The following is a 12407-nucleotide window of genomic DNA, read 5'->3' as shown; positions in this document are numbered from 1 at the left end:
GGGGTGGGAAGGGTGGGGAGGGGAGCGGGGCACTTACCCAAGAGGCAGGTGCCCCCAAACTCAGCCATGGAAACTGATGGGAATGTTTTCCATGAAACATTGGCAAAAATCAGAACGAATGCACAAAAATTAAAACACGGTGCATGAATTATCAACATTTTAAACAAAGACAGGATCCACAGGGCCGGGATTAGGGTGAGGAGAGGAGGCACTGAACGAGGACTGGGCACTAGATGATACCGTGTAGCCATTTAAACTTCCTCGGGTGTGATGGTATATGTGTATTCAAGACTGTTTTTTAGTTGTCCAAATGTGCAAGGGTGCCTCAGAGGTGATGCATTAGGATGTTTTCTACCTAATTTCAAACTGCTTGGCAAGGATATGTATGTATGAAGAGGTGTGGGGGGTATAGATTATAGATACAGCCAGATGGAGAGAGTAAGAGAGAAAGAGAATATGGTGAAATAGTAACAACTTTTGAAATCAGGTACAGTAAATCCCCTACATACAAATCTTCAAGCTGGGAACTTTCAAAGGTGCGAATGTGCCCCTGTATGCCAGCTGTTGTACTTTTCAAGGGACTGTACTGTAAGATTAAAAATGTTTTCTTTATGCTTTATGTTTGCTTTTTATGTATTATTTGTATAAAGAATATCATAAACCTATTACAGTACAGTAGCATATAACCAACTGTGTTAGCTGGGTGCCTAGGCTAACTTTGTTAGACTTACAAACTGGACTAATGAATGTGCTCTCAATATGGAACTAATTTGTATGTAGGGGACTTACTGTACAGGCATATGGGTATTTGTTGTACTATTTTTCCATCTTTTCTATTGAAATATTTTCATAATAAAATGATGAGAGGAATGAAATTTAAAATGATAAAAAGAAAACAACTCTTCTTGACCTGAATGTCATTGCTTATGTGACCTGTGTCCCCCAGATAGTCTTCCCGGGACCAGAGCCAGGTTACCCTGGGAATTAGCGACCCCCTGACCCATGGATATTCTCAGGCAGTGGTTTCCCAGGGAAGTCCACGTTGCCTGTTGCCCTGCCCTCTCCCCAAGGACTTCTCAGATGGAAACAACCAACTAGCAATGCCTGGCACACCCAGAGCCTTCCAGAACCTTCCCCTTCCTTTGGCCAGCTCCGTTCTGATTGGCCACTCTGGTTTGTAAAGATTCTGACCATCTTCAATAACAACCAGAAACGACCCAATTCAAAACCGGGCAAAGAACCTCAACAGACATCGCTCCGAAGAAGACACACAAATGGCCGATAAGCACATGAAAAGATGCCCAGCATCACTGATCATTAGGGAAATGCACGTCAAAGCTACAGTGAGAGGTGAGAGGAAGGTTCAAGAAGGAGGGGACATAAGCATGCCTGTGGCTGATTCATGCTGATGTATGGCAGAAACCAACACAATAGCGTAAAGCAATTATCTTCCAATTTAAAACAAATTAATTTAAAAAAAACACAATAAGATGCCACTTCACAGCCACTAAGATGGTCATTATTAAACAAATAGGGACTTCCCTTGTGGTTCAGTGGTTAGGACTCTGCACTTCCAAAGCAGGGGACATGGGTTTGGTCCCTGGTTGGGGAACTAAGATCCTGCATGCCAAGTGGCCAAAAAACATAAACTAATAAAAAACAAAACAAGCAAACAAAGTAACAAGTAATGGCAAGGCTGTGGAGAAATGGGGAGCTCCACCAAGATGACAGAGCAGAGACCCTGAGCTCATCTCCTCTCAGGAGCACACCCAAATGGCAACTCTCTGCAGAACAGCCATCGACGGAAAAGACTGGAGCCTGCCAGCAAAGATCTCCTGCAACTAAAGACGCCGAGAAGGAGACACAGCGAGACAAGGAGAGGCAGCTTCATGACACAGTCAAATCCCGTGCCCCCAGGCGCGCGGCCCACAAGCTGGAGAATAACTGCTTTGCAGAGGTTCGCCCACCAGAGCGAGAGGGCTGAGCACATCAGGCCCCCTGGCCCAGGGGTCCAACACTTTTTTAAGAGGAGTCCCCAGAGCTTCTGTCTTTGGACGCTGGTGGAGCTTAACTGCAGGAGCCCTCACAGGACGGGGGAGATGGAGGCTTCATCCTCAAAGGGCTCACAGAGAACCCTAGATGCACTGGGACCCAGGGCAAAAGCTGTAATTCGATAGAAGCCTGGGCCAGACCTGCCTGCTGGACTCCGAGGGTGTCCTGGGGAGGTGGGGGTGGCAGCTGTGGGGTCACCCTGGGGGCATAGACACCAGTGAGAGGCATACTGGGGAACATCCAGCCACGTGAACACTGATGTTAGTGAAGCTACCTTGGCTCTTTGCCCCAAGACCTGGCCCTGCCCAATGGCCTGCAGGTGCTAGGTAGTGGGACACCCAAAGCCAGGCAGCTACCCAGTCGGGGGGGGGGTGGCACACAGCCCACCTATCGGCAGATAGGCTGCCTCAAGACCTCCCCGCCCCCAACCCCGTAGCCACCTGTAGACACAGCCCTGCCAACCAGAGGACCAAGACCACAGAAAACCTGCTAGACCAGCCTCACCCACTAGGGGGATGACACCGTGAGCGCCAAGTTGCTCCAGTCGGGTCCAACCCCATGGACTGTAGCCCACAAGGCTCCTCTGTCCATGCCGTGTCCCAGGCAAGAATACTGGAGTGGGTTGCCATGCCCTCTTCCAGGGGATTTTCCTGACCCAGGGATCAAACCCACGTCTCCTGTGGCTTCTGCACTGCAGGCAGATTCTTTACCACTGAGCCACTGGGAAAGCCCTTAGGTGGCAGACATCAGATGCAAGAAGACCATGACCCACAAGGCATGCCAGACCCTGCCCTGGGACCAGGCCCAAGCCCTGCCCACGAGCAAGCCAGTGCAACCTCTGGGACACTCTGGAACCCATACATGACTGTATGGAACCAGCCCCCTTGCCCCACCCCCAACAATGATCTGACACCAGCTCTGGGATCCCCGGGTCCTGCAGCCAGAGTCCAGGAACCAGCTCTGCCTGCCAGTAGTCTGGCACCAACCCCAGGACCTGGCTTCACCTGCCAGTGGGTGGGCAACAACCCCACTTCAGTCTTCAGGATCCGGACTCCACCCGCCAGTCAGCACTAGCCCCGGGCCCCCTAGGATCCCACAACTAGAGAGCTCGTGACCAGGACCCACTAAACAGCAGCCCACAGCACCCACACAGGGCAGTGTGGCCAGCCAAGCCCGCCAGACCACCCACATAGTCACCCGCTTTTACAACAAACGTTAAAGGAACTTCTCAAGGATGTGGAAACCTTGGAACCCTTGCGCACAGCTGGTGGGGATGGAAAACGGTGCAGCCGCGTGGAGAACAGGATGGCGGCTCCTCAAAGGAGAAAACAGAACCAGCATATGAGCCTGCAATCCTACCTCTGGGTTCATACCCAAAGGACCTGAAAGTAGCGACTCAGATACTCTCACAGCCACATTTGTAGCAGCATTATTCACAACAGCCAAAAGGCAGGAGAACCCCAAGTGTCCATCGATGGATAAATGAACAGACATGTCCAACAACACACTGGAATATTATTTAACCAAAAAAGGAAAGAACTGACACCTGCTGCAGCCTGGATAAACCTTGAGGACGCAATGCTCAGTGAGAGAAGCCAGACACAGAAGAACAAACACTGATCCCACTCACAGGGGGTCCTAGAGGAGTCAGAGCCACAGAAACAGGAGGTAGATGGCGGGGCCAGGGGCTGGGGGGGATGGGGAGTCAGTATGGATATTTTGTGGTTGTTGTTGATTGGTTCTTATTTTTTGGCCACCTGGCCTGCTGGATCCTAGTTCCCCAACCAGAGATTGAACCTGAGTGTCCCCAGTGTTGGAAGCATGGAGTCTTAACCACTGGACCACCAGGGAAGTCCCTGGGTTAGTGTTTAAAGGGACATTTGGGAAGATGAGAAAGTTTCGGAAATGGATGGTGGGGATGATTACATGGCAGACAATGTGAATGTACTTAATGCCACTGAGCTATGCACTTGAAATGGTAAATTTGTGTTATGTATATTTTGCCACAATTAAAATACATTCAGATTTAACAAAAAGAAAAGAGAAGGAAAGAAAACAGCGAGTTCCAAGACACTCCCAGGGTAGTGGAGTCCCCAGAGTGGAAGGAAGATGGGATACAGGTGGGCTCTGAGCCTGCAGGGACGTGGACTCACTCGTTGAAGCAGTGGGCAGCGGACACCAGCCACCTGGCGCTGATGATGGCGGCCCCACAGAAGTGCTCGTTGTTTTCACGGAGGCTGACTTGCCAAGGGAACTCCCCTGGGGACGCTTCCACACCACCCACAATCCTGCCAGCTGTCTTCCAGCCAGGCTGCAAGCCACAGTCTGCAAGACAGAGATCACCAACCAGGACCCCCAGAAGGCAGGATTGCAGTTGCACAGGGGCCATCCTGGCACATCTGTCTCCAGTCTCTCATCCCCACGGTCCCCACATCCAAATGTCAAAGATCTGAACCAGCAAAGCACCAGATTCTGGGAGACCACATGGAACAGAGTCTCCCTCACGGCCTCAGAAGGAACTGGCCCTGCCAACTCCTTCCTCTCAGCCTTCTAGCCTCCAGAGCAGGGAGAGAGTAAACTTCTGCTGTCTCTTCCACTGAGCCTGAGGTCCTCTGTTTTGGCAGATCCAAGACAATCATACACTAAACTCAGCTATATGAGTGCTATGTACCTATGTGACCAACCCCCAACACAAAACTCTGGACACCAAAACTTGGGTGAGCTCCTCCGGGTTGGAAACACTGTGTGTGTGATGCCACATATGCTTCTGGGCAAATTGGTTAAGCACTGTCCACCTGACTCCACTGGCAGAGGCTAAACGGAAGCTTGCTTGAGCTTTGTCTCTCCTGGACTCTGCACTTTTCTTTGCTGACCTTCAGCTGTATCCTTTCACGTAAGAAGGTATAACCACGCATACAGCAGCCTTACCAAGTCCTATGCGTACCTCCAGTGAATCACTGAGTCTGAGGGGGTTGCAGGGACTCCTGACCACACCTGCCAATTTCAACCAGCCTCTATATTATCTTGCACATCCAGGCACCAGACACTATGAATGTGTTCTTCACCATGTATTTTGAAAGTTTCCAAGTCTTTATATGTCCATCTTTTCATAGGATGCCATATCTGTTTATTTAGTCTCCTTTTATGTCCTTCAGCAACATTTCCTAATTCTATTTAATTGCTATTATAAACACGAAATGTTTATTTTGTGTTCCTATTGATTAGGTGGCACAGTGGGAAAGAATCTTCCTGCCAAAGCAGGAGATATGAGAGACGCAGATTCAATCCCTGGGTCAGGAAGATCCCCTGGAGGAGGAAACAGCAACCTACTCCAGTATTCTTGCCTGGGAAATCCCATGGGCAGAGGAGCCTGGCAGGCTACAGTCTGTGGGGTCACAAAAAATCAAACACAACTGAGCGACTGAGCACACGTTGATCAACAGTGAGATTTTTTCCATTATATCTTCTAACCTGTTCTTACTTGTATAAAGAAAAGCAATAACTTTTTTATGTGCTAGGATTTATCTCCTCCTCATTGTTGAACTGTCTTATTTTTCCAATCTCCTTTTAGTCAATATATTGATTCATTTAGATAATCATATCCAAATTTTGATAGTTTTCCCTCTTCCTTTCCCATACTTATACCACTGTTCCTGCCTTATCGCATGGGCTAGCATTGTTAGAAAAATGTTGACTACTCTTACGACATTTCAACTGTAATTTTCCCTTGCTCAGATCCTTTTGGTGACTCCCCACTATGTACAGGACAGATCTCCAGTTCCTGGTATTCGAGGCTTCCCACAGTTTGACCAGGACCTCTTATCAGCCTGATATCTTCCCTTCTCACCCATACACCTCGAGCTCTCCCTCCTCTGCTTTCTGCTCACGTTTCTTGTCATATCACAGGTGCTCCCTCCCTTTCTCTGCCCAGCTCCAGTGAATGCCAGACCCACATGACAGCATGTGATGGGCACAGTGGGCCAGAGCGCAGAGCCAGCAGCTGACCCTGGAAAGGCAATGTGGCCTGTGGGCCAGTTCAGACAGGCAGACTGACCGCAGTGGGCCTCGTCGGAGCCGTCGGAGCAGTCCGCGGTGTCATCACACTCTGGGTTCACCTTGGTCACACACTGGCTGTTCCCGCAGGAAAAGACATTCCCTGGACAGTGGCCTGAGGGCAGACAAGAACCAGGTACTTGACCTCACGCCATCTCTCCTGTCTGCACAGAGATTTCTCTCTCCAGGCAGAAACTCCAGAGCAGGAAAAACATCACTTCTCTGCTTTCTTTTCACTGAGTCTTTCTGAAACAATCTTCTCAGAGTGAGTACAGACAGGTAACACACCAGAATACCAGTCAGCACCCAGGCCGGCTGTGTAACCCAAGCATACATGCCCCCTGTGTGCACTTGTACATTTCTACCATCCATTTTTTAAAAAAAGAAATAGGTGAAATTGATTTTTTAAATTGTAGTAGAGTACATATAACATAAAATTTGTCACTGAAGTGTAGGTTCACATTTAGGGTCAGTCATTCTCTGCAGGGGAGGGGGCCGTCCTGGGCACTGTGGGGTGGAGAGCTTCGCCAGCCCACCACCTCTGGATGCCAGGAGCTCCCCAGCCGTCATGACTACAAACGCTTCCCAGACATCATCAAGTGTCCCCTGGGGGCAGGACCACCCCTAGTTCGGAACCATTGATGTAAAGCTGAATAAATGTAAAAGAATCCACCTGCCAATGCAGGAGATGCAAGAGACATGGGTTCAATCCCTGGGACAGGAAAATCCCCTGGAGAAGGAAATGGCAACCCACTCGGGTATTCTTGCCTGGGAAATCCCATGGAAAAAGGAGGCTGATGGGCTACAGTCCGTGAGGTCACAAAGGGGTGGACACTGTTATAACACATGTTGTGAGCCAGCTGGGAGGGCAGTCATCAGAATATTTAAAGCAGTGAAATTCTAGGTGGTCCATACTCTTCCCGCCCCCCCAAAACTTTTTGCTGTCTTTTCTTTTAACAAAAACATTACATCACTTAAAAAATATAAGGCCTTCTTCTAATTATGCTTAGCTCTGAACAATTAAAAGTGCCTCATTTTTTTAAATCCTTTGCTCACACAGGACCATGACTCCATCTTCCCCATAAAAGGCTAGTGCACAGAACTAGCATTTACTGTGTTTGAGGGATTTCCTTTGTGTGCCTTAAAGAAGCTTCAGGAAACCTCTCTTGGTGTTTGCAAACAGAGAAAATTGGGCAGAGGGCAAGGGGCTGAAAAAACATACTTGATTTTTTAAAATTGAAGTACAGTTGATTTATAAGCAGGACAAAGGCTAACAGAGTTTTGCCAAGAGAATGCACTGATCATAGTGAACACCTCTTCCAACAACACAAGAGATGATTCCACACATGGACATCACCAGATGGTCAATACTGAAATCAGATTGATTATATTCTTTGCAGCCAAAGATGGAGAAGCTCTATACAGTCAGCAAAAACAAACAAAAAAAAAAACAAAACAAAAAAAAACAGAGACCAGGAGCTGACTGTGGCTGAGATCATGAACTCCTTATTGCAAAATTCAGACTTAAATTGAAGAAAGTAGGGAAAACTACTGGGTCATTCAGGTATGACCTAAATCAAATCCCTTATGATTATACAGTGGAAGTGACAAATAGATTCAAGGGATTAGATCTGATAGAGTGCCTGAAGAACTATGGATGGAGGTTCGTAACATTGTACAGGAGGTGATGATCAAAACCATCTCCAAGAAAAAGAAATCCAAAAAAGCAAAATGGTTGTCTGAGGAGGACTTACAAATAGATGAGAAGACAAGCGAAAAGCAAAGGACAAAGGGAAAGATATACCCATTTAAATGCAGAGTTCCAGAGAATAGTAAGGGGCGATAAGAAAGCTTTTGTGAGTGAACAATGCAAAGAAACAGAGGAAAACAATAGAATGGAAAAGACTAGAGATCTCTTCAGAAAAATTAGAGATACCAAAGGAACATTTCATGCAAAGATGGGCACAATAAAGGATAGAAACAGTATGGACCTAACAGAAGCAGAAGATATTAAGAAGAGGTGGCAAGAACACAGAAAAACTATACACAAAAGATCTCAATGACCTGGATAACCACAATTGTGTGGTCACTTACCTAGAGCATCCCAGAGTGTGAAGTCAAGTGGGCCTAAGGAAGCATCACTACGATCGAAGCTAGTGGAGGTGATGGAATTCCAGCTGAGCTATTTCAAATCCTAAAAGATGCTGCTGTTAAAGTGCTGTACTCAATATGCCAGCAAATTTGGAAAACTCAGCAGTGGCTGAAAGACTGGAAAAGGGCAGTTTTTATCCCAATCTCAAAGAATGTTCAAACTACGGCACAATTGCACTCATTTCACATGCTAGCAAAGTAATATTCAAAATCCTCCTAGCTAGGCTTCAACAGTATGTGAACTGTGAACTTCCAGATGTTCAAACTGGATTTAGAAAAGGCAGAGAACCCAGAGATCAAATTGCCAACATCCACTGGGTCATAGAAAAAACTAGAGAATTCCAGAAAAATATCTACTTCTGCTTCATTGACTATGCTAAAGCCTGTGGCTGTGTAGATCACAAAAAAATTGTGGAAATTTCTTAAACAGATGGGAATACCAGAACACTTTACCTGCCTCCTGAGAAACCTGTATGCAGGTCAAGAAGCAACAGGTAGAACTGGACATGGAACAACAGACTGGTTCAAAATTGGGCAAGGAGTATGTCAAGGCTGTATATTGTCACTCTGCTTATTTAATTTACATGTAGAGTACATCTTGTAAAATGTCAGGCTAGATGAATCACAAGCTGGAATCAAGACTGTTGGGAGAAATATCAATAACCTCAGATATGCAGATGACACCACCCTAATGGCAGAAAGTGAAGAGGAATTAAACAGCTTCTTGATAAAGGTGAAAGAGGAGAGTGAAAAAGCTGGCTTATAACTCAACATTCAAAAAACAAAGATCGTGGCATCCAGTTCCATCACTTCATGGCAAAGAGATGGGGAAACAATAGAAGCAGTGACAGATTCTATTTTCTTGGGCTCCAAAATCACTGTAGATGGTGACTGCAGCCATGAAATTAAAAGACGGTTGTTCCTTGGAAGAAAAGCGATGAACAACCTAGACAACGTATTAAAAAGCAGAGACATTGCTTTGCCTACAAAGGTCCATATAGTCAAAGCTATGGATTTTCCAGTAGTCATGAATAGATGTGAGAACTGGAAAATAAAAAAGGCTGAGCGCTGAAGAACTGATGCCTTCAAACTGTGGTGCTGGAGGACTTTTGAGAATCACTTGGACATTTAGAAGATCCAACCCATCAATCCTAAAGGAAATCAACCCTGAATACTCATTGAAAGGACTGATGCTGAAGCTGAAGCTCCAATACTTTGGCCAACTGATGCAGAGAGTCGACTCACTAGAAAAGATCATAATGTTGGGAAAGATTGAAGGCTGGAGGAGAAGGGGATGACAGAGGATGAGATGGTTGGATGGCTCAATGGACATGAATTTGAGCAAACTCCTGGAGATAGTGGACAGGGAAGCCTGGCGTGCTGCTGTCCATGGGGGCACAAAGAGTCAGACACAACTGAGCGACTGAACAACAGCAATAGTTGATTTACAACGTGTTCAATTCTGCTGTGTAGCAAAGTGATTCAGTTACACGTGTATATGTTCTTTTTCATATTCTTTTCCATTAGGTTTTGTCTCAGGACATTGAATATATTAATAGTTCCCTGTGCTATACAGGACTTCACTGTTTATCCATCCTATATACAACAGTTTGCATCTGCTAATCCCAAACCCATAATCCTTCCCTCCCTGACCCTCCTCCACCTTGGCAAGCCCAGATCTGTTCTCAATATTGTGAGTCTGTTCTGTAGATAAGTTTGTTGTAACATCTTTTAAATTCCACATATAAGTGATATCATATGGTATTTGTCTTTCTCTGCCTGACTTACTTCTAGTATGAGAATCTCTAGGTCCATCCAGGTTGCTGCAAATGGCATTATTTCATTCTTTTTTATGGCTGAGTAGTATTCCATTGTGTATATGTGTACATGTGTGGTGTAAACACCACATTTTCTTTATCATTTCATCAAAACATACCTGATTTTAAGTCTCTTTCTGTCAGCGGCCCCTTCTGGCTTCCTGCAGCAAAATGAAAAGATAAAAGAGTATTTAGCAAGTGGCGAATTTCTTTGACAACATCATATTGCAAAGCAGGGAACTGCACTGTCCACCTGGGAGCCACTTAAATTCTAACTTAACTCAACTGAGATAAAGTCAGATCAAATATTCCGTTCCTCATAATAAAGAGCACAACAGCCGCATGGGGAAGGTGGCTGCCAGAGTGGATGGTGTGGACCTGAAACAATTTCATCTGTGCAGAAATCTCTCTCAGCTCTGGCGAGGTTACTAAGACACCAAGTGCGTCAGGGGTGGTAGAAGGGGACTAAATGTCCTCCCATGCCAGGCCAAGGCAACAATCTTTCAATCTGCACACTCTGAAATCACATCTGGCTCTCAAATCCCAACACACAGTAATCTTAGAATTTAGAGCATAACAGCTACGCTTAGTTCTATACCAGGGGACCAGGGGCCAAATCTGGCCCACCACTTGTTTTTATAGTTTTATTGATACACAGATAAGTGTCCATTTGTTTATATATTGTCTTTGCTGCTTTTGTGCTATGATAGCCAGGTTGAGTCATCTTGACAGAGACCCAATGGGCAGCAAAGATGAAAATAATTACAAGTTGCCACCCTGTGGTGTCTACCATTGAAGGTAAAGCAATGTATATATGTTTCCTCATCACGGAAAGGGTCGATTATGGAAAGTGTCAAGTTTAATGAAACTTCCACCTGGCTCCCCTCTCCCAGCACATCCCTCCCAAAGTCTCCTTGTCTCTGGGGTCACTCCCCTGTGAGCTGGGCAGACACGATGGTGCCACAGGGGGCTGGGGGCTGCCACAAGCCTGGGGTCACTCACCTGTGAGCTGGGCAGACACAATGGTGCCATAGGGGGCTAGGGGGATGCCGAGGCCCTGCAGCCTCGCATGAAGTCCCTGCTGCAATAGCTGCTCCTCCAGGCCTGGGCTTGGCGTCCACAGGGCCAGCAGCAGAAAGTGCAGCCGGAAACGCACCAGGACGCTGGCGTTGCCCTCCCTGGTGGGGAGGACATTGGCCTTGAGAGGGAGGGCACTTCTCAGCTGGAATTCTCTGCAAATCCAGGGGTCCCCCAAGATCCTTTACCCCCAGGAGGCCCTCACTCACCAGTAACTCAGCACCGTGCAGCCCACGCAGCTGGACTCCAACTCTGTCTCTTGAAAGCTGCTGACAAACTGCAACAGAAACAGCAGCCACAAATGTGAGACCCCATGGATACCCCTGGCTGGGAAAGCGGGGGAGGAGGAGAAAAGCACCTCCTCTTCAACTTCGTGCGTGCAGTCAGTTCACACTGCTGAGTGAGCAATGGGGTGGGCAGTCCCAGGGCACGCCTGTGAAAACACAGCTCCACCAACACATGATGGAGAAACACGTGGTCCCTCCACACCCGGAAGCATCCCTCAGCCATGAAAAGGAGAGAAGCCCTGACACTCACAACCACGTGGATGGACCCTGAGAACACGGTGCTCAGTGAGAGAAGCACACAGAGGGACACACAGGGTGTGACTCCACTGACGGGAAACGTGCAGAGCAGGCCGATCCGCAGACACAGAGTGGGTTCCTGGTGGTCAGGGGCTGGGGAGGGGATGGGAGTGACTGCTGATGGGGAGACAGGGTTTCCTTTTGGGGTGATGAAAGCTCCTGGAATTAGAGGTAATAGTTGCACAACTCTGTGACTGTACTAAATGTCACTTTAAAAATGGATGAATTTGGACTTCCCTGGAGGTCCAGTGTTTAAGACTCTGTGCTTCCACTGCAGTGGGCATTAGTCCCATCCCTGGGAAGGGGAACCTGCCTGCAATGCGGAAGCCCTGGGTTTGATCCCTGGGTGGGGAAGATCCCCTGAAGGAGGAAATGGAAACCCACTCTAGGATTCTTGCCTGGAGAATCCCATGGACAGAGGAGCCTGGTGGGCTACAGTCCATGGGGTCACAAAGAGTCAGACACGGCTGAGTGACTAACACTTTCACTTTCAGGGGAACTAAGATCCCACATGCCACATGGCATGGGCAAAAAAGAAAAAAAACAAGTGAGGTATAAGTTGGACTTCTCTGGTGGTCTAGTGGTTAAGTCTCTGTGCTTCTACTGCAGGGGGCATGGGTTCAATTCCCAGTCAGAGAAGTTCAACATGCCACACAATGCAGCCAAAACAAAA

The 12407-nt window shown here is 47.3% G+C and overlaps 1 protein-coding gene across 1 annotated transcript in view; it reads right to left on the bottom strand.

Moving 5' to 3' along the window:
- Window positions 1–12407, bottom strand: part of TMPRSS9 (transmembrane protease, serine 9) — a 30279-nt gene that overhangs the window by 12147 nt on the left and 5725 nt on the right. Inside the window, 5 exon segments of the mRNA XM_010828432.1 lie at window positions 4206–4377; window positions 6107–6220; window positions 10193–10234; window positions 11076–11251; window positions 11360–11427. Coding sequence (XP_010826734.1) covers window positions 4206–4377; window positions 6107–6220; window positions 10193–10234; window positions 11076–11251; window positions 11360–11427 — 572 coding nt within the window.

Source organism: Bison bison, unplaced genomic scaffold, assembly GCF_000754665.1.
Source record: "Bison bison bison isolate TAMUID 2011002044 unplaced genomic scaffold, Bison_UMD1.0 scf7180017864492, whole genome shotgun sequence".
Classification (NCBI taxonomy): domain Eukaryota; kingdom Metazoa; phylum Chordata; class Mammalia; order Artiodactyla; family Bovidae; genus Bison; species Bison bison.
The sequence above is the reverse complement of the archived record's forward strand: the minus strand, read 5'-3'. Positions and strand labels throughout refer to the sequence as shown.